Source organism: Schistocerca piceifrons, chromosome 1 (assembly GCF_021461385.2).
Source record: "Schistocerca piceifrons isolate TAMUIC-IGC-003096 chromosome 1, iqSchPice1.1, whole genome shotgun sequence".
In the NCBI taxonomy this organism is placed as follows: Eukaryota; Metazoa; Arthropoda; class Insecta; order Orthoptera; family Acrididae; genus Schistocerca; species Schistocerca piceifrons.
The window spans coordinates 15236944-15260284 of record NC_060138.1 but is presented as its reverse complement, the minus strand read 5'-3'; the positions used below and the strand labels follow the sequence as shown (position 1 = coordinate 15260284).

Here is a 23341-nt window from a genome sequence, read left to right as displayed (position 1 = left end):
TTCGGAAGACTGATTGACTTGACATTTATCGAAAGATCTAGATTTACAGCACACGCATTTACTAGTATGAGTTGCGAAGCCTAAGGTAGTACATATTCATTATGTCACGAGCGTATTTGTCTTCACCAAATATCAATGCTATCGGCACAGTCCTCAGATACCAATGTATTCCTCCTCCTCCAGCACAGACATCTCGTCCATTGAACACAGTACACAATTACCTCTGTCTTCCCAGCCCAGTAGCTAGACACAAAGCCCAGCAGAGATTGTGTCTTTTTCCCGCCAATTTACTAATCGGGTAGGGGAGCAAGGCATACAAAATAAAGACTCACATCTGTCCCATCTGCCAGCCGGGCATAGACTGAGTCCTTTTCGCACCAATTTTCAGATGGGGGAGGAGAGGTGGAGGGGAGGGTGTTAAAAAGCATCAGTGACCGTTATCTTGAATCCGCCATCTCGAATAAATTAGGCAACAATGCAGTGGGGTGATACCCACTTTGCTCCACTACTCTGGGAGTGTCCTCGGACAGCCTAATGGTGAGGCGACCGATCGCAATAGGCGGGAAATTCGTGTTGGAGTCGTGGTCTGGCACAAGTTTTCATATGTCGCTTTAGGTGGTAAATGTATACCTGTTACTGTCAATATGAATGTCAGGGCTAAACTTTAATGAATTTGATGAGATTGGAAATTAGCTTGACTATTGATGTTTTGGAGACATTAAAGACTATGTTTTCTAATGGATAAAATCGCTGAAAAGCACGTGATACCAGTGCACTAATTTCGTTTTCTGTAGATTCGTCGGCTCCAGTACGGAACTCGCTCGCCCTCTGGTTCAAAAATGGTTCAAATGGCTCTGAGCACTATGGGACTTAACATCTGAGGTCACGAGTCCCCTAGAACTTAGAACTACTTAAACCTAACTAACCTAAGGACATCACACACATCCATGGCCGAGGCAGGATTCGAACCTGCGACCGTAGCGGTCGCGCGGTTCCAGACTGAAGTGCCTAGAACCGCTCGGCCACACCGGCCGGCAAACAGCTTTCGCTGGTACAGAGTTATACGATCTCAAAGGTTGGCCACCGGATGTCGAAGCAAATAATATCCTGTGTTGTATGCAATATTTGCCGTCTATACAGCTCATTTAGATGACATTTCCTAGTAACGCTTCATTTTTATTAACCGTACTGTACAAATTACAAAGTGTCTTCTATCTCAGTAGAAAAAAAATAGGTTTTGTGGGAGGGTGAAGAGCGCAGCTCGGCGGTTGTGCCAGTGGTGCAGGGTCAGCGGGGGGGAGTGGCCCGTCGCGTCGCCGCGGCTGCCGGCACCCACACCGTCACGGAGCACTGCAAACTGAACCCCATTACCTCCGCTCTGTCGCACTCGTACTACGTCAAAGTAACGTCCAACTCAAACTGTTCGATATAGTGCTGAAAAAATACAGCGGATAAAGAAGACACAAAAGAGCAGCTCGGCTACGCCGCAGTACGGTGCTGGCCGCCCGCCGCCCTCCGACTGGCGGCGACGCGCGGCCAGCGCCAGCGGCGCGGCCTTGGCTCGGCTCGGCCGCCCGCCCTAAATTTAGTGCCAACTTATTTCGAGGGCAGCGCGGGTTTGTTTGTGTGGGTGGCGGCAGCGCGCGGCGCGAGGGCAGCCGCAGCGGCGCGCGTCGCTGAGAGCAGACACCTGAGCGCCGTTACTTCGGAGCACGAGAGTACTACGTGCACATATTAGTCGTGTCGTGCGAGTCTCAGTCACGAGAACATTTCTCTGACAAACTAAGATCAGTGATCATTTATGCTCACATTCAAATATACTCGTAAGGTTCTCTGCAAGCGACCCCCTCGAAATTGTATTTAAATAATGCTATGCCCTTCACCGAGTCCGCATTAAATATTTTTTTCATTTCTCTATTGGCCCAAAATCAATCAAAAACCACGTCCACTAGCTGCAGTACGAGTTGTAAAAGCCAACTGGAAAAGAAAAAAGAATACTCCTATATCCCATTCATTTACCGTTTATGTGCTACACAGACGTATATCCCTGCAGAGAAAGTTAGGTCTTACGCTTCACGGTCGTTCCTTACTGCTTTTGGACGCATTAAAGCTATTTTAAAATTCCACATTTTGTTAGCACGGGTGTTTTCCCTTCTCACAGCGATCGGATGTTCGGTTCGCCGTCGGGAACGTACCGGCCGATTAGGGTTCGTGGACTCTTCTCTTCCGATATAGCAGAGCGATGCTGCGATTCCAAAGTTCACATCCTATCGGATGGCAGCTGTGCGTCCATCTATAACTGCACATTGTGGAATTTTTTAAATATTATTCTATTCGCTGCGTTTTACAGGGACCTGCCACCTAAATACTGAGACAGAGTCTGAGTTGGCGCTCGTAGTTAACTGATCGTGTCCGCCCATTCATAACCAGTACGGCGCTGCACGGTATGTCCTAGTACCGCGTACAGGGCTTCCGCTGGTGTCGTGGCAGGCGCCCGAGACGGTCTCAGCAGTACACTTTTCTGCCCTCACCTGACAGCTTTATAGTTCACAGCCAGACTTGGACGGAATGCCCGTGCACTCGCAGCAAAGCTCAGTACTGACTCCGAGGTCGCACACTGCTGTGTTCGTATCACTGTGGTTGGCAGTCTGCAATTGCCTAAATTTACGCGTGCTAATTTGTGTAGTGTTTTTTATACTTTGTCTGCGTCACTCGTATATGTTCGATATGTTCGTTGAAGCTATGTCTTTCGTCTAGGTCTTCCCCTAAATATCTTGTTACTACTGTGCGTTCAATTTCCGTGACCCCGAGTCTAATGCGGCAATTTGTTTTCAATGATCCCTCCGCTATAATGTATGTAGTTTTGTTGTTTGCGGCTATTAGCTTGCTCGTGTTGCACCATTCTGTAATTGTACGAGGTATTCGACTTGTTTTCTCTTCCAGCTGATCTCTGTTGTCAGCTGATACGACAACTAATACGTCCTCCGCTTACGCAACTAGGCTAGTGCATCCACTGTCGCGTCTCCTTCCTGTACGTGGAGGAGGGCTCCCACTGAGACATCCCAGAGGGTGGCGTCCCGCAGGCAGCGACCGCGCCGGCTCGTGCACGCGACACGCGACACGTGACACGCGCCTCACCGACAAGGCGGCAACCGACGGCTTCTCACGTCGCGCGCACCGCGAAACCGAAAAAAAGAAAAAAAAATAGTCCCGAACAAGTTCCTGCCATGTCGAGTGATAGATCTCACCCTCAAACATTGAGGTGACAAAAGTCGTCGGGTGGCGATACGCAGATATACGTAGGACGGCAGTATGTGGCAGTGCGTCAGCGGATCCGTCATTTGCATTCAGGTGATTCGTGTGAGGAGGTGTCCGACGTGACTGTGGCAGCGCAACGGCAGTTAACAGCATTTGGACGCGGAACGTTAGTTGGAACTAGACGCACGAGACATTCCATTTCGGAAATTGTTAGGGAATTTAATATTCCGGGGTCCACATCGTAAAAAGTGTGACGAGAACACCAGGCATAACCTCTCACCGTGGAAAATGCAGTAGCAGACGGCCTTCACTTAGTTTCCGAGAGTAGCGGCGGTTGCTTAGAGTTGCCACCGCTAACGGACAAGCGACGCTGCGTCACAGCGCATCCGTCAGGACAGTGCGGTAAAATCTGGCATTGTAATTGGTATGGCAGCAGACGACTGACGCTGATAGTTTTGCTAACAGCGCCGAGTGGTCTACAGTGCGTCTCCTGCGCTCGCGACCTTATCGGTTGGATCCCAGACCACTGGAAAACTGTACGCTCCTCAGGTGAGTTCTGATTTCAGTTGTCAAGAGCTGATAGTAGGATTCGAGTGTGGTGCAGATCCCACGAAGTCACGGACTGAAATTGTTAACAAGGCACTGTGCAAGCTGTTGGTGGGTCCGTAATAGAGTGACCTCTCTCTACACGGAATGGACTGCGTCCTTTGGTCCAGCTGAACCGATCATTGACAGGAAATGGTATGTTCGGCTACTCGGAGACGATTTGCAGTCATTTGAGCCCTTCACGTACCCAAACAACGATGAAATTTCCGTGGATGACAATGCGGCAAGCCACCGGGCCGCAATTTTTCACGATTGTTTAGAAGAACATCACAGACAATTCGAGCGAATGGTCTGGCCACCCACACGGTCCGAAATGAACCACATCCAACATTTATGGGACATAATCGACAGGTCAGTTCGTCCACAAAATCCTGCACCGGCACACTTTGGCAATTATGGACGGCTATAGAGACAGCACGGCCCAATATTTCTGCAGGGTACTCGCGAGTAGCTGCTTTGCGTGGGACAAAAGGAGGTCCGACAAGTAGGGCGCTAGGAGGCGCCCCGCGGCTGTCGTCGCGTCCCTGCGTACTGCGCGCACGCCCGCACTTCGCTGTAGCGTCGTAATTGGCTCTAATATCCCGATTTTTTCCCACTCGAGCAATAGTATTAATGACAAAGCAGAGAAACAACAGTACGGTTGTCTAACCGGAGATTCCTGACGAGGCTGAACACTCGTCGTAAACAGAGACAGAGACATTGAAGAAATAGAAAAAGACGGATGAAAAGTAATCGCGAAAATTTTAGCTTCAAAACAGACTGAAGGAGGAACATAAGGATAAAAAGCAAATAAATAAACTGAGACGTAAGGCTAAAATTGTTTGTCCATATTAAAAAAAACTGAAACAAGCAGATTAAGTAGACAAATTGTAGACTTATCGGAAACTAGCAGTACGATCGAAAGTGACTGAGAGAGAAAAGGATCATAGTACTGAGCAGACGACCGGAGATACGAGACAGAAAAGTTTTACGCTTAAAATTGACAACTGATTAGTCGGCCAGGCAGAACAGAAGCACTCGTTTTAAGTATGGGACGGGAGCGAGAGTGTCAAATGTAGAGAGACCGAAACTAGTCTGTGTACAAAGGGAAACAAAAAAGGCTGAAAGGGAACTCTGAAATAACCTTTCTGCTAGATCCCGTAGCCCAGTAGGAGTACCGGACTGGCGAGCAGGTGGCTGCGTCGTGCCGCAAGCTCCTGGCGCGCTCTACAGTGGGTCTCCCGCGTGGCCATCCGTGTTCTCCTGCACGAAAGCGGAGAGCTGTGCTACGCATTCCCGTGCGACTGTGCCGCTGGCGGCTCGCAACAAACCCGCCTCCGAAGCCGGAGAGAGTCCCGGGAACAGCCGCGGAGCGGCGGGCGCGGCGCTCGCTACCCGCACGGCTCCAGCTGCAGCCGGCCACAGCGGTATTTTCGTGTCCGTGCGTAAGCGGAACGTCAAAAAATTGTCACTGAAACTAATAATGAAACCTATGTTCATACCGTCCGCGGTCGCTAAACAAATGAACAACATATGCGCATTTGAAGATGAAAATAAGGGACTGTCCTCGATAACTACTTTCCAAGTCTCTAAAATACTGTGGGTGTTGTTACGCGGAAGGCAGTTCCCTGAGGACGCGAGCGATCAGCAGCTGTTCCCTTTTCTCTCCTCTGAGGTCAGTGAATGAGACACGTGCCGAGGCGGTGACGCAGCAGCGCGCAGAGCTCCGGTCAGCGGTTCGCGGCGGCTGTGCTGAGCGCGCGCGTCTTACCTTTCCTGTGCGTGTTGCAGGAGCAGCGGCTGCTGAAGGCGGGCGACATGGCGCACCAGGAGAGCCAGAGCGTGGCCGCCTCCAGCATGAAGGTGCACGCCAACGTGTACGCGGCCGAGCAGGTCAGTCGCCCCCTCCACCCCACTCACTTCACTCTCTGCCCGGGCTACGGCTCTTAGCGATATACCGCGCAGCTGCTGCAAAATATTCACCGCTGGCGTGCTACACGAGTTTCCGACTCGGTTTTTACTTGCACTTTTATTGAGAGAAACTGCTACCAACTCCTAAATGGTCGTACGTGGGACCCAATAGTACATAATTCTCTGTCTATGGAATACAAAAATAAGTACTCGAAAGTCCACGAGCATTAGAGAAGTCTCTCTAATGTGCTTCCAATGTGATTTATTTACTGTTACTCAGTCGGCCATTGTGCCATTTTGAGCATAATTGCAGGGGCAGTTTTTGTACACAGGCCTGTATTGTTACACTTTGAAAATGAACACACGTCTTCGAAACTAAAAAGAAAAAAAGATACTTCTAAATGAAACATATGGTGAACCTGCAACCATTTATATTAAAAGTACTATGTCTAATTACTAAGTTCCATTAAAAATAGTGCCATACAAATTTACAGTACTTCTCCATATAAAATACAAATTATTTCATCGTTCTCACGTTTTAGTAGAACCCAAAAGTCATTCTTACTTAAACACTGTTCCTGTTCAGAAGCAGAATCTTGCTAATACGTAAAATACAAAGCCTAAAAGAAGCAAGTCCGAAATATCTTATGCATGTACTTCGTGCTGTCTTGTAGATTAAGCCAGTCGGGCAAAGTTACTCCTCAGAAAGAGCGCAATTTCATCCACATAACTTCCAATATGATGGAATACTAGCTGAAAATTCGATGGTAGAAAAAGGAAGAGAGGAAAAAACAGTAGATGAATATCGACACGGGGAAAGGAATGAAAGAGGAAGCCATATAGTAGAATTTTGCTTAAAACGTAATTTAATCATCGCTAACACTTGGTTCACGAATCATAAAAGAAGGTTGTATATGTGGAACAGACCTGGAGACACTGGAGGGTTTCAGACTGATTATATAACGATTCGAGATTTAGAAACCAGGTTTTAAATTGAAAGACATTTCCAGGGGCAGATGTGGACTCTGCCACAATTTATTGGTTATGAGCTGTAGATTAAAACCGAAGAAATTGGAAAAAGTAGGAAAGTGGGATCCAGATCATTTGAAAGAACCAGAGGTTGTTGAGAGCTTCAGAGGTAGAATTAGGCAACGGTTCACTAGAACAGGGAAAAAGAATACAGTAGAAGACGAATGGACAGCTTTAAGAGATGCAATAGTCAAGACAGCAGAGGATCAAGTAAGTAAGAAGACAAGGCCTAGTAGAAATCGTTGGGTAACACAAGAGTTATTGAACTTAATTGATGAAAGGAGAAAATTTAAATATTTAGCAAATGAAGCAGAGGAAAGGGAATACAAAAGCTTAAAAAATGAGACTGAGAGGAAGTACAAAATTTCTAAACGGGGAAGCCTAGAGGGCAAATGCAAGGATGTGGAAGAATATTTCACTACAGCAAAGATAGATACCACCAGTAGAGGGACAAAGCATGGCACTATCCTCCACCATTGCCATATTTATTCAAGATGGCGGATCCAAGATGGCAGCCATAGATGTGGCAACATCACAGTGATATGGTGGCAGGAAGTTCAGATTTTGGCAGAAAGGTAGCTCAATTGGGCTACCTCCACTAGTGTAACTCCACACTCCCTCCCCTACCCCCTTCCCCTCTCCACTCCTCCCCTCTCCACTCCTCCCCTCTCCCGTCCGGAAATTGGCGGGTTAAAGAGTCTGTGCTGGGCCGCTGGGTAGGATGGACGTAAGTCTTTATTTTGTATGCATTGTTTATTTAAATAATTTGAGTTGTCATAGACAATAGTTCCATTACATATCTTCACCCTGAGGTCCGGAGTCCAATTGACCTAGTTCACAACACCATCACCGAGGGCGCGAAATAAATATCTCTGTAACTCTAAACAGCACGCTCACTACTTTTCGAGTTTCAGCTGGTCATCAGTCCCATCAGGTTAGGGAAGGATGGGGAAGGAAGTCAGCCATGCCCTTTCAAAGGCACCATCCCGGCATTTGCTTGAAGCGGTTTAGGAAAATCGCGGAATATTTAAATTAGGATGGGCTGAGGCGGTTTGAACTGTCTTCCTCCCGAATGCGAGCCCAGTGTGCTAACCACTGTCCCACCTCGCTCGGTTTATCTGCTAGTTTGAAGGCACTGCCAGAGAGAGAAAAACCGATCTGAGTCCTACAGCTGCTGCGGTGTTCATCACTTTTCTGAAACGGTGACTGGGCTTAGTTTATATTTTCTTCTGAAGTCAGGCACGTTATTTTTCCCACTTTTCGAGTCACACACTGCTGTCTAAGCACAGACAAGAAAATCAGAACAATTACACAAACAGAATTCGAAGCACTGTCCTACAGACGAGAAAAATGTGTGGAATGTTCGGTGAATTTTCGATGTCCTACAGTCGCTGGTCTGGAGATGCTCGAAAGCCACCGTGGCGGCTGGGGCAGCATCGTGCTGTCCGAACCAGATAAGGGTGGTCTACACGGACTTGTCTCTGAACACTCGATCAAAGAAGACATCACACGATTCTCAGACGTCACAGAGCTTTCCATAGATACCTTGCCCTGTCTTGTTCAGACCAGTCTGTAGAGGCACCTATGCCCTGCACAAGGATGCCTCGTAACTCTGATGTCATGGAACTTCCTCTGAGTGGAGCATTCTGATTGGCTCTTACTGAATTTACTCGGCAAACTGCTGCTGCTGCCTGTGTGGGATCACTGCTCGCCATTTTCTGCGAATGGACAAATTACGAGATTTTCAGCAACAAAACTGTCTTGTACAGATAAAATAAAAAACATACAGCAGTCATATTGCACTGACAGTTAAACCCTGTAAAAGAGGTCCACAGATCATGAAATACGGAAACTATTGCCAAAGACATTTCTAGACAACCAGCAAACCTGTTTTTAGCATCTAGATGCACGCAACACACACCATAGTCGATGTTCTTTCAACCAAACAAAGACGGGAAATGTGTAGAAGCAATCAACCGGAGCCGGCCGAAGTGGCCGTGCGGTTAAAGGCGCTGCAGTCTGGAACCGCAAGACCGCTACGGTCGCAGGTTCGAATCCTGCCTCGGGCATGGATGTTTGTGATGTCCTTAGGTTGGTTAGGTTTAACTAGTTCTAAGTTCTAGGGGACTAATGACCTCAGCAGTTGAGTCCCATAGTGCTCAGAGCCATTTGAACCATTTTTTGAGCCGATCAACCGGACAATTTACATGGGAGGGAATAATTGTCCAGCGCAAACACACGCCCATATTGATTTTTCTCAAACGTCCACGGATAACACACCCGATAACGAAGGCTGCCCAACACACACTGAGTATTAGTTCGGTATTCAGCCGCCTAGAGGGCGATGCGGTTAGGTTAGCTGCATTCTTATACTCCTGCCTGTCCAGTTAAGACGGCTCCCGCTGTAAGCCGGAAATATCGATCGTTCCGGCCACTGGCTACCGCCGCCATACGCCGCGCACCCCAAGCAGAACTGTTCTACGAAACCAGCCACTTATTTATCACTGTACTCACAATTTAATATTGCGATTGCAGCCTCAATCTGACGACAGCATGGCTCTGTATATCCTCCTTATGACTCACATAATTTTCCACATAAAAAAATCTTTCAGCTCCTTATGGTTATCGCAATCTTCCACGTCAAATCCGTACCTCCCCTTACGACAGGACACACATTTTCTTTGCACATGTTGGAACACTGACCACAGTACACATACTTTGTAAGCCCACGGATCATAGCGAATCTATGACACATTCCCTACTAAGTATAACAATACTTCGCCAGTAACTGATTGCAGTTGACACCAAGCAATATTGAGCGAAAATTCACGGTGGATGGACATGTCATTTATTTTTCCTTGCAAGTGGTACCAGTTTGTCGTAGGAAAAGAGAGACGTAATCGTCTTATAAGCGACCAGCTAGTAAACACACGATTGCAGCGACCATGTTACTGTCACCTTGCATAGAAAGTGGTCTTGTTTCTACAGACGCACACAAGTATTGCTAACGATATCCATGTTAAAAACTATACAAACTTTATAAATCAGATATGGTATTGCTTCCGAATGAAGTGATCTTCCACACAAATGCCACGACACAATATAGTCGGTGTTCATTGGGGTGTGTCTTTACAGACCGTGAGACCGTATGAGCAGGTGCACGTCGGCGGCAGTGTAAGCTCGTAATAAAATCACCGAATGTAGAAAGAAAGTGTTTCGGCTAGTAACGTGGTATAAATGAGGTATTTGCAACTAGCTCATGCCCTCGCTACATATTTTTCACGCTAATAAACCGTATTTGTAACGCATTCTATCTCGATGTCACGTCAGAGGCTACACGATATATCCATTGGATTATAGGCGAGGGAGGTTGATTGAGAATGATCACATACAATAGATGGTGTTCTATGCGACGAATCACTTTTATAAATGCAAAGCTAGATTTAGGTCGTAAGAAATATACGAAATCCTACGACTAATACATTGGCTTTTCAGCTCTATAGTGTTACGCTTGATAGTAGAAATGCTGTCTACGATTTGGAATGAAGTCTTTCCATTCAACCACGTACCTGTGTGGGATCCTATGGAAATGTCTTTTAATGGTTCAAATGGTTCTGAGCACTATGTGACTTAACATCTGTGGTCATCAGTCCCCTAGAACTTAGAACTACTTAAACCTAACTAACCTAAGGACATCACACGCATCGAGGCCCGAACAGGATTCAAAATTGCGACCGTAGCGGTCACGCAGTTCCAGACTGAAGCGCCTAGAACCGCACGGCCACACCGGCCGGCATCTTTTAAATGATTACAGCCGCTAGTGAATCTTATTCGCGGCACTTTCTCATATCTCGAATCGAGTCACCTTTTTCGAACCTACCTGCTATAGAAAAACTCCAGCGTGGGCGTCGGCAGCCCCTGTGCTTCTTGTAAATGTTGCTGAGTCTCTGCCCGCCATCCCTGCAGCTTTGTCCATGTGGTCGCCCCATTATAAGCCGGAGAGCGCTGCATCTGCCACCTTCTGCAACCCCTGGAGAAACAGGTCGAGCTGAGTTAATGCGGCAGGACCGTTGTTTTTGGCCACTCGTTGGAAATGGGAACATGTCTTCGTAGCTCCGCCAACCGTGTACGACGTGTGGGGTCAGCGTCAAAACGAAGCTTTGTACTGCAGCACGAGGTAGCAGAAAAGACAGGACGGGAAATGGAAGAAGGACGCGAATTTCTACTGCACTGTTGTGCGTCTCCAAACTGTATACACTGGTACTTCAGTCCGAAGGAGATCTGCACTTCTCAGGGTGCGTTCGCGTCTGTCACCCAGACATTCTCTTAGCTCCGCTAACTTAACCCGACAGAGAACTCGATAAGATTTTACTGCATCTTTTTCTTCCGGTGTATCGAAAACAAATACCGTCTGCGTGCTTTTATCGAGGATATGTTGCTATCCTATTAAATATAACCTAATTTGGCCATCAAATCTTCAGAGCGGGTCAACGGAAAAGAATCGACAACCGTTTTTGGGTTAGCAGTTGAGTTAAAAAGTCTGCACAGAGTCTCAACCGGTCTGACGATTCAGTAAGGACCACCAGGGGGACGCCCACTGCCTTTCCAACACTCGTTTGATGACGTCACAGTCTGCAACCGCTGGAACTCTGCAGCATCTCAGTCCTGTAATGTATGAGCGACAGGCCGAACACGAAAACATCTGGTTTGGATATTTTAGTATGGCAGCTCGGATACGAGAATCAGCCGTATTCTGTCTGAGTAATCGCATATCTCAACACAGTGCCATTGTGACTTAACCAAATGAACACTGAAAGTGACAGCATCTAGTAAGGCCACAAAGTTCTGTTGCCCACTGGTTGTAGGGTTGTCCCAGTTGCTGTTTTAATCTGAAGAACGTATAACGAGCAGCCGCTACAAGCACGTGTGATTTAAAATGATTTGACAGTTGAGGCGCGCGGAGTGGCCGCGCGGTTTTGAGATGCCATGTCACGGATTGCGCGGCCCTTTCCACCGGAGGTTCGAGTCCTCCCTCGGGCATGGGTGTGTGTGTGTGTGTGTGTGTTGTTCTTAGCGTAAGTTAGTTTAAGTAGTGTGTAGGACCGATGACCTCTCACACACATCCGAACATTTGAACAGTTCGTCAGCTAACTCGCCGTTGGGGACTCCACGAAGATGGCGATCTGAAAACACTCTCAACCGGAATGCATCTGAGCCTACTGTGGAGAGAAAATGGTAAATACGCCGGTTACCCGTTATGCCGTTATGCCGTAGTCTTCGCTTTACCCCAGAAACTCTCTGAATTTAGGCGCGTGAACCGTCGATTGAGTTGTTTCCGATTGAACAGGCTAGGGTGGTGGTCGTAGTGCGGCCGCAATTTCTTGCATTGCTTGTAATAATTGTACAATCTTTTGTTCCCGCAACTGTATAATTTGCACTGAAGCACATTCGGAGGAGACATCGTGAACACTCAGTATAACAACACACACAAACAGAAAAATTACACTGCTGCTGAGAAGGTTAGCTACACAATATGCCACACTGAGCTTATCACCGCCTGCGTTCTCGACATCACTGTACTTGTGTCCGTCTTCTTGGACACTGGGGAGGTTGCTAATAATACAGTTAATTAGAACACTTTGAATAAGTTATACTTTACTAATTACAACAGAACTTAGCTGTGGTCCCCAGGCTCGGCTGCAGCTGTCTTGCGGCTCAGAGCACATTAAATGAGCCACGATTACTGAGTGGTGAATTGACACAAGTCGTACTGTGGCGTCACTGCAGTCACTAGAAAACGCAAATTCGTAGACAGTTGTTGACACAGTTGTGGTGAAGTTGGCGCGTAGGCACGATTCACGGGAGACGAGAGTCTCTCCACTCCTCGGCGGTTGGTACGGTCCGTGTCACAGCGACGACGCTGTACCGACTGGAACTTGCTGGAAGTGCGGCAGGGTCCGCCCTGGAGCGGAACTGCCGTGCTGGCCCCTGGCGCGGCTGCGGCTGCGGCTGCGGCTGCGGCGCCTCGCAGCTACGGGAGGCGCGGCTTCTTCCCGGCGTCTCACCAGCCCCTCACGGTACCGCCTTCTGAGCAGTATCTTTGCGCTGGTCGATACTGCTCACGCCGCTCTCGATATTCGACGACACCGAAAATATGACGTTTCTTGTCATTTTATTACAAAAATAATACAATTAACGACGGGATTCCGAGAAATCCTCAGTTTGCCGGTGCTTAGAAATGGCATATATACTGGTGAGACAGAAGTCACAGGCTCTCCTTTTGCCCGGCAACTCGACATTGCGTGGACTCAACAAGTGGTCGTAAGTTACTTGCAGAAGTATCGAGCCGTGCTGCTTCTATGCGAAGGCGCTGGTGGTGCGAGATTTTGAGGAGGAACTCACCTCTCGATGATGTCCCCTGTCGGCTGACCCGGATAACCAAATCATTCGCTCCAATTGTCCAGTACGTTCTCAAACAGACTGTGAATAACTGTCGCCTGGCGACATGCGGACTGTCATTCATAATAATTCCATCGTTGTTTGGGAAGAGGAATTCCACGAATGGCTGCAGATGGTCTCCCACTAGCCGGACATAAGAGTTTCGAGTCAATGATCGGTTCAGTTGGACCAGAGGAACCAGCCCATTCCATCTAAAAACACAGCCCACGCCAATATAGAGCCGTCACCAACTTGTACAGTGCCTCGTTGACAACTTGGCTCCGTGGCTGCGTGGGGTCTGCGCCACGCTCTAATCCTATCATCATCTCTTACGAGCTGCAATCGGAACGCATGTGAGCAGGCTACGGTTTTCCAGTCGTCTAACATTCCACCAGTATGTTCAGAGGCGCTGCAGGCGATGTTGTTTCTCGTCAGTCGCCTGCTGCCAAACCCCGTTAACTCCACATTTCGCCACACTGTACCAACGGATACGGTCGTCGTACATCCTGCTCTAGGTCGTAAAGTGAAGGCCATCGGCCGCTGCGTTGTCCGTGCTGAGAGGGAATGCCAGAAAATATTCTCGGCATACCTACGCCGCTGGGACAGCTGTAGTCCGCGCATAACTATTACTTGGGACAGAGAGCGGACAGACTGTACTGCGCGCCAGACTGCAAAGTGTGTGCTGCTGTTCTCACAGCAAGGGCAAATTGTCTTGTTACTTGGCTCGCGCCGCGCGGAGTGGCCGCGCGGTGGAGGCACCGTGGCACGAATTGCGCGGACTCTCCCGCCGGAGGTTCGAGTCCACCCTCGGGCATGGGTGTGTGTGTGTGTGTGTGTGTGTGTGTGTGTGTGTGTGTGTTGCCCTTAGCGTAAGTTAGAATAAGTTAGTTCAAATAGTGTGTAGGTCTAGGGACCGATGACCTCAGCAGTTTGGTCCCTTACAAATTCACACACTCGCACCCACACCCACACACACACAAACACACACACACACACACACACACACACACACACACACACACGTGGCGCGGAGCACGGCGAATCGGGGCCTATCTAAACGCTGCGACAGCGAGTCAGACAGGACGTAGTCGGTAGCCCAGGCTTCCGAAAGCACCGACGAGCGAGTACAAGAGCAATCGTTCCCTGTAGATCCAGTGCAGAGGAGAGGAGAGGACACAGTTGTACGATCTGGCGGCAGTGGAAGTGCGAGGTCGTCGTCGAGTCGACAGACTTCGACACCGTATTCGAGCTGGTAGCGGCGAACACGGGCGACAACGAGGCGCGGAAGAGCACTGCAGCCGCCTACATCGCTGACGCACCCAGCGAGCAGACGGCGCTGGAGCGCCGAGGCGTGAAGACTACCGGAACACTCCTGAGGGGACTGCCTCCGATCATCAGCGAGAGAAGAGTCCAGGATGGACTGCACCGAGCAGAATTCCAAAATGCTGCAGTGGACCTGCACAACCGGACGAACGACAAGAGATCGACGCTCTTCACCGTCGCTGTGCGAACGGAAGTGCCGGTGACGACATAAAGCGGTGTGGAAGCTTCTAGGCTTCCCTGCCGATGCGGAGGCTTTCCCCGCCAACCCGGACCCGTCACCCCAGTGCTACAGGTGACAGGAAGAAGTGCGTGTGGCGAAATATCGCCACAGCTCCGCAAGATGCGTCAAGTGTCCCGGGCAGCACGTCAGCCGAATCTGTACAATCGGCACCGACGAACGGCCGACGTGTGCCTACCGCGGCGGAGCGCACGTAGCGGACTGGCGTGGCTGCCCGAACTTCGCAGAGCGCAGCGACACGAGTGTGAAGACGAAGAGACCGACTTGCCACTCAGTTCCCAAAAAAGACGTCGGAGACACAGGAATGAGAAGATGACAACCTCGCCAGAGACGCGAGGCGCGACGGCAGCAGGCCACACCCACGCGTGGCCGGCCGCTCACCCCACCACTGGGGGAGGCAGTCGGCGTCCTCAGACCGGAGGCGGCCGCTGCATCGGAGCACGGCGCAGCAGCCCACAGAGAAGTCGAGCACCGCCACCCTGACATTGGTGCGGCTCTGCAGGGAGCAGAGAGCCGCTACGGGATGGCGCTCCACGCGGAGACGCAGACCGCCTGCCTCCTCCAGCTCCACCGGCAGCAGCTGGAGCCAGGGCGGCGCAAACGGACGAGCAGTCGTGCAACGCGACGGCCTCCCAAACGGAAGACCGCACCGCACCAGTCTCTCGCAAACCGACAGGAAAAAAGACACGATAATGGCAAAACGCGCCACACAAACAACGGACGTCGCCAGAGAACACGCGCCAGCACCCACTGACAGGGACACACAAACAAAGGAGTTTGTGACCTGGTACGGAAGTGCAATAGACCGTTCCAAACGTAGAGGAGAGAGCCGACCGCCAACGCAAATGGCTGGACATCTGGGAGGAGAAAGAACAAGAAAACAAAGAACTCGAGACGAAGATGGAAGGCCGCAGCAGCGACAAAAAACGCCGGCGCAGACGAATCGAGACGTACCTGCCTAGTGCATCCAGAATGGACGCGCTAGGAAAACGTGGCAACACCAGCAACTGTGCCCGGGTTTTTCACGTTTCCCTTAGGCCGTAAGGCGAATACCGTAGCTGTCCCCAAAATTTCTGCAAATAAATTCCTAATTGGGAGAAATAAGACCCACCTCCATTTAGGAACCAGGTTTTAAATTGTAAGACATTTCCAGGGGCAGATGTGGATTCTGACCACAATCTATTGGTTATGAACTGCAGATTGAAACTGAAGAAACTGCAAAAAGGTGGGAATTTAAGGAGATGGGACCTGGATAAACTAAAAGAACCAGAGGTTGTACAGAGATTCAGGGAGAGCATAAGGGTGCAATTGACAGGAATGGGGGAAAGAAATACAGTAGAAGAAGAATGGATAGATCTGAGGGATGAAGTAGTAAAGGCAGCAGACGATCAAGTAGGTAAAAAGACGAGGGCTAATAGAAATCCTTGGGTAACAGAAGAAATATTGAATTTAATTGACGAAAGGAGAAAATATAAAAATGCAGTAAATGAAGCAGGCAAAAAGGAATACAAACGTCTCAAAAATGAGATCGACAGGAAGTGCAAAATGGCTAAGCAGGCATGGCTAGAGGACAAATGTAAGGATGTAGAGGCTTATCTCACGAGGGGTAAGATAGATACTGCCTACAGGAAAATTAATAAGACCTTTGGAGAGAGGAGAACCACTTGTATGAATATCAAGAGCTCAGATGGAAACCCAGTTCTAAGCAAAGAAGGGAAGGCAGAAAGGTGGAAGGAGTATATAGAGGGTTTATACAAGGGCGATGTACTTGAGGACAATATTATGGAAATGGAAGAGGGTGTAGATGAAGACGAAATGGGAGATATGATACTGCGTGAAGAGTTTGACAGAGCACTGAAAGACCTGAGTCGAAACATGGCCCCGGGAGTAGACAACATTCCATTAGATCTACTGATGGCCTTGGGAGAGCCAGTCATGACAAAACTCTACCATCTGGTGAGCAAGATGTATGAGACAGGCGAAATACCCTCAGACTTCAAGAAGAATATAATAAATAATTCCAATCCCAAAGAAAGCAGGTGCTGACAGATGTGAAAATTACCGAACTATCAGTTTAATAAGTCACAGCTGCAAAATACTAACACGAATTTTTTACAGACGAATGGAAAAACTGGTAGAAGCGGACCTCGGGGAAGATCAGTTTGGATTCCGTAGAAAGGTTGGAACACGTGAGGCAATACTAACCTTACGACTTATCTTAGAAGAAAGATTAAGAAAAGGCAAACCTACGTTTCTAGCATTTGTAGACTTAGAGAAAGCTTTTGACAATGTTAACTGGAATACTCTCTTTCAAATTCTGAAGGTGGCAGGGGTAAAATACAGGGAGCGAATGGCTATTTACAACTTGTACAGAAACCAGATGGCAGTTATAAGAGTCGAGGGGCATGAAAGTGAAGCAGTGGTTGGGAAAGGAGTGAGACAGGGTTGTAGCCTCTGCCCGATGTTATTCAATCTGTATATTGAGCAAGCAGTAAAGGAAACAAAAGAAAAATTCGGAGTAGGTATTAAAATTCATGGAGAAGAAGGTGGGTAGATCACGTAACTAATGAGGAGGTGTTCAATAGGATTGGAGAGAAGAGAAGTTTGTGGCACAACTTGACTAGAAGAAGGGATCGGTTGGTAGGACATGTTTTGAGGCATCAAGGGATCACAAATTTAGCTTTGGAGGGCAGCGTGGAGGGTAAAAATCGTAGAGGGAGACCAAGAGATGAATACACTAAGCAGATTCAGAAGGATGTAGGTTGCAGTAGGTACTGGGAGATGAAGAAGCTTGCACAGGATAGAGTAGCATGGAGAGCTGCATCAAACCAGTCTCAGGACTGAAGACCACAACAACAACTCCATTTTTACAAGACATAATAAGTAAATAAAACCAAATAAAACTTCCTAGACCTCCTCGGCTGAAGAGGGTGCTTAGCACGACTCAGAACAGCCCTTATGTATGCTACTATCAGCATCTGTATATGGGCATATCGTTGTCCCACAGCTTTTGTCACCTCAGTGTATATATATTGGCTTCAACTGAAAGAAAATGTGGCGTCTTGCGACTCAGTACTGAAGAGAGATGCCCTGCATGTGACGTAGGTGGCGTTCTTCCATCTCATTTATCTACGTTGAAACGGCCATTCAGCAATACCCTGGCATGCTCTGCACATTCGAAAGAAACCCGTAACGCCGTTGCTGCGACGTCATAAGCTCGACACGTTCGACGCTCGACCGTGGAGTGCGCGGTGCTGGTGGCGACTGGCGTGGCGTGACGCGCGCCCGCTGCACGGCTTGTCGAGGAGACGTGTGAGGAGGGCCGCGCTGCCGGCGCAGGCAGCTGCCGCTCCGCCTGCGTGCCACGCCAGTCGTCGAGCCGCGCCGCGCCGCGCCGCGCCGCGCCGCCCTTATCTGGCCGCGTCACGTCACGTCACGTCACGCAGCATCGCGTCACGTTACGACCTGTCCGTCATTGTCAGTGTGGCTTTTAGCGCCTGACTGATTCCCTGTAATTTTTTCTCTGCGCCGTATTAGGTCAGCCGCCTAATATTAGCTAGCCACACAGAGCCCATAACCTGGGAAGCGCGCAACGAGCGCAGGTAGCTTATCTCTCAGTTTTCGCTTCTGTGCCCGACTGAAACTGCGTCGGATTGCCTCTCTAGGCTAACCGTCAGCGGTTTGCCGGTGAACCGTACGAGCCGCAGAAAGACGACGACTCGGAACACCGTGAGTTGGAAGTAGATGCGCGTCGGAAGCCGGTTTTCTCTGTTCCAGTACAGATTTTTAAAAAAAGTCGGATAACGGGCGTGCGTACTGAAGACGATGCGTGATGCTCTGAAACAAAGCGACAGTAGTTAACTTTATTCCTTTTCCAGGTCTTTCGACGGAATCTGGAGAGCGCAGGGGTAGCAAAAAGGAAGGGCACACCACACGTTCCAGGCGTCGCTCTCCAGTTCTCGCCTTGTTAAGTGATCACAGCTTCGCTTTTGATACGTAAACTTACAGTACTTCGTTTCACTATAGGAGAGGTGCACCACAGAAGCCCTCTACCAACTGCCGGGCGCGGTGGTCTAGCGGTTCTAGGCGCTCAGTCCGGGACCGCGCGACTGCTACGGCCGCAGGTTCGAATCCTGCCTCGGGCACGGATGTATGTGATGTCCTTAGGTTAGTTAGGTTTAAGTAGTTCTAAGTTCTAGGGGACTGATGACCTCAGAAGTTGAGTCCCATAGTGCTCAGAGCCATTTGAACCATTTTGAACCTCTACCAAGTCACCTCACGTTGGGTTTTTATTTAATAAAAGAACTGTCTAGCTCTGACTTTACTTATCGAATGCAAACTACATGTTCCGGCGCACTGCCCTCATAAAATTCAGTCTGACTTTTTTTTCTTTCTGAAAGACATATGTCACAATTTTCCATTAACTATTAGCAAGCAGTCGAACAGTAAGTTGCAAGAAAGGAGAATCAGTACCGCACATACGGTGTAACTGCGGTGTCGCATTTCACCTGCCCACAACTTCCGCTAGCAAATGTAAATGCCTCGGGAGCGTCAGATCCGGTCCTGCTCACAGGTCTGCACCGAGCAGCCGCTCTGTCTACGGAGCAGTCGCGGCTAATCGCGACCCAGCTGACGAGGCAGTAGCACAGTCATTAGGCAAGAAACTGCACTCCTTAACTGCGTCATACTCTGCATTCGAGGTTTAGAAAGCAGCAAAAAATGAATATCGGGCGCCGATATCCGAAGGAAAGAGGAAGATTTCAGTTTCGAGGTCATTTTAAACAAAAGTTATGAAGATGTACTCAAATACGTTCGTGTAAGATCGAGACGAACGAGAGAGAGAGAGAGAGAGAGAGAGAGAGAGAGAGAGAGAGGGAGGGAGGGAGGGAGGAGCGGGGGGGGGGGGGGGGGGGAGCAACGCTGCCAGAGAGCGAGAGGGCGGCCTGCCAGGCAGGCAGGCAGGCAGGCAGGCCCAGCGCCCTGCGCCACCTGAGTCGGTGTTGGTCGCGCCCGGTCGCCGTGCCGTGTCGTTTGAAAACTCGGTCACGGCGGGAGAACGGCGGGCTTCCAGGGCACGCCTGCCTCAGCCGCACTTCCTGCAGAGAGCTCTGTGTGTCCGTCTCACCAGCTGCCGTCACTTCTAGCCGCCAACTACCTCCCTACAGCTCCTGCAGCGCTTCCTCAAACGAGGAGCTTCTCTGATGGTCACCACCGGCAGTTGCAGTCTGAAAGACAATGCCTTAAAATTTAACTGTCTTAAAGTTGCTCCTGTAGAGATAATAATGTTACACAATCTCACTCTTGTCCCGGCTACACGCAGAACATCGCGAGGCAAGGTTTCTTATTTTAATTGATAGTGTCATTCCCTAATAACGTAAATATCGTATCACGTAATCGACCTTATCGTATGCAAGTTTCAACACCACGTTCAGAGAAGCAGACTAATCGATCCGCCACCACGTGTCGTTCGAGATCCACCGTACACGTGGCAGCGCGCCTGTTCTATCCATATTTGAGTTTCTAGAATTTACCTAACCCATGCGCTCACACGAACTTTATCAACTAATTTAAACTCGTGAGAAGGCTGTCCCAGGAGGAATGGTGAATATGCAGCGATATGACAGGAACGATCACTCGAAGCAGCAACGTTCAGTAAACATGGACTCTAAAGTGAATGCCTGAAGTATTTGAATGCGTGGTGTCTGTTGTTACGGACACTGCGCGGAATCCGCAGTTGTGACACATACTATGTAAACTGAGGCAGGAAAAGGGGGGGAAGAAAGGAAATTAAAGGGGAGGGGCGATTGATATGAGCTGCAGCAGGGCTTTGTGCGGCATCGCCGGACTGGCTGGGCGGGCACGCCCCTCGGCCGACACACCCCCCACCCCAGCAGTCCCTGCCTATCTCCTCCGCGCCCACCACTTTGGAATTCCCGCAGGAGGTCGGAGGTAATTGTGCACCCGCACTGAATGTCGTGGGCTCGTCTTTGAAAGAATAGATAACACATTCGTGTAATTGATTCTCCTCGATAGGCAATGATCTTCGATACTGTGAAACGAATCATCGTATCTCGGCGGCTGCTGAAACATGCTCTTCATCGGCTATATTCTTTCCGGCCATACCTCAATATCATCACAATGCAGCAATACTGAGGACAACACCGTTGCCACCACACATTGCCGTAAAATGAAGCCCGTATAAACGCAGCCGAACGTCGTTTTTTCTTACAACAAGTCGTGCTCGGGTCTCCTGAGCGTTACTACACGCCCACAGTAGCACCATTTAACCTTTCCAGGACCGAATTAATTTCTGTATACCGTTTTGCTATTATAGTTGTTGGACTCTTTGAGTGCATAGTGAATAAGTCAATTTCTGCGAATTTCCCCTACTATTTATAGTTTCATCGTTATTTTGTATGGGATACGTTCGAGATGAACCGTAATATTTTGTCAGTAGGATCTAATTACTCAAAAGTTAGGATTATAAGATTTTTTAAGTATAGGTTGATATATAAGATGACGTGAAACTAGTTCTTATCTGTGGGTTTTCTGTGCTGCGTTGTCTCTATCGCATTCGTGTGCTTTCCTACCGCTTGTAGTGGCTCGTCGACAGGAACTCCACAAACGTCTGGTTTATATGCGACGAAATTCGCAATCTCCTTCTCTTTTTGACGAATCTGACGTCTTTGAGACCGTGAGCAGTCGACAGAACTGTGAGTGGCTTCTATTTCCAGCATTTCGCGACAGGCGGTTAGGCGCATAGTCTTTTGTCCTCAAGAGAGAGTTCCCTCGCTGTAATTGGTCCTTTCCCTTCAGAACTGTCACCGATTGTTTGCTATCTGGCCTGGCTGTCCCCACTGCATGAAGACCAGATCCATACAAAGAGGCGATTACTTAGAATGCAGTGAAGGCAACAACCCGATGCGATTTCACGCACGTCTTGCAAAATCTCTGCAACTCCCCCTTACAATAAGTCGGAATCTCCTCGTCCTTGCCGAATGGTTATCCTTTCAGCAGATAACGCAACAAAGGTATGTAGGACCCGCAGTGACGTTTTCGTACACAAATCAATCCAAACTAAAGTAGCAGGAAGCTTTACGAGACTGGCGCTTGGCGGTGGGTGTGTGGTGTGGGCTTAGGCGTCCCCTGTGTTGCAGAAGGCGATGGCGGCGCAGCAGCAGCGCCACACGGTCAGCTCGGCGGCGGGCGTCATCAACCAGGAGAAGCACGTGTCGTCCTCCTCGCAGTCCAACATCACCATCACAACCAAGGGCGTCTGCACCAAGTCCGTCGTCGCGTCCGCTTCCCAGGTATACCACCTGCTGCTGCTCGTGTTCACATTACCTTCTGTATTTAACTGTGTCCTAGCCATTTAGTATTGGAAACTTTTTTGTAATCTGAGACGCGAGTTATTTAAATGGTCACGCAGCCGAAATTAGTATTGACAGGACAGCAGAATAATTCGACGTTGCGGCACAAGAAATGTTAAACTGTACGTACGTCTCGAACTCGAATGGAATTCTTCCAACAGATAAAAACTCTGCACTGAGGATGTCGACCTGTTCCCATTTGAATTTCCGTCAATTTAGCTCCTCTGTTTGATTGTACAGGGCATCCACAGGTTTTTTGGATCAAGTTCACGATTACACCGTATATGTTTTGTTTATCATAATTTCAGAAACCTACACAAGTATTTAAAAAAGCACTCTAAATTTCCCCACTAGAGTCGTTTTTCAGATAAATTCCTCAGTCACATACATACTGAAACGTATATCTCCTAAAATGACGAAAAACTTTTGAGGTGAACCGGCAGTCCTGGTAGGTCTCGTATTGGGCAAAGCATAAACTCCGTTCACATGACGCTACACGTAAAGGTATCCCAGCGTGGAACGTGTTATACTTTCAGCACGGTCAATCTGTCCCGAACTCGAGACTACCGACTCAAGTTGAGATACGGCGTAAGCATCAGAAGATGACAGGTCGCCATTCCCCGCTATTAGAATCACGACAATTATTTATTTGTAATTTCTGCTACCAGTCACTTTTTTATTTTTTTGATTTATGTTTAATCTTACATATTACAACGCATTTCGAACATGTTCTGTTCATCTTCAGGCGTTTATACATACATACATAAAGAGAAACGTTACTTAAAAATAAACCGTCTTAAACTAGATTAACTTAGAACTCTTTGTCCATTGTTTGTTATTGCAGTGACTGGTGTAGCATTTGGGGGGGGGGGGGGCAGTGGATGGCTAGAAATCGGTGTCAGTGACGTCTTCTGCTGGTTTTTTTGCTTGTAGTTGACTGCGTATGATATCACAGCCTGTATAAAATACAGATAATTTTTCATCAGTTGTGTGTTGCGAAAATAGCGTGAAAGGCTTTTGTATGACAGTTGATCACTTACGATTTCAACACCTTGCAGCTTCACTTGCATCACTGGTGCAATGGCGGAGCTGTTGAGTAACATTACATGATTGCAGATTATATTTTGTCACCGATTTCCGACGTAGTTCACTGCACAAGTTGCTTCGACATACATGTAAACGTTATGCA

At 48.6% G+C, this 23341-nt stretch overlaps 1 protein-coding gene across 6 annotated transcripts in view; it reads left to right on the top strand.

Moving 5' to 3' along the window:
• Nucleotides 1-23341, top strand: part of LOC124788346 (NAD(+) hydrolase sarm1) — an 894874-nt gene that overhangs the window by 827065 nt on the left and 44468 nt on the right. For 4 of the 6 annotated variants that reach the window (XM_047255610.1, XM_047255641.1, XM_047255627.1 and 1 more), the window contains 2 exons: nt 5635-5736; nt 21940-22092. In XM_047255610.1, the coding sequence (XP_047111566.1) occupies nt 5635-5736; nt 21940-22092 (255 nt within the window). The remainder of the gene's footprint in view (nt 1-5634; nt 5737-21939; nt 22093-23341) is intronic. The other 2 variants (XM_047255619.1, XM_047255633.1) reach the window with 2 other exon arrangements.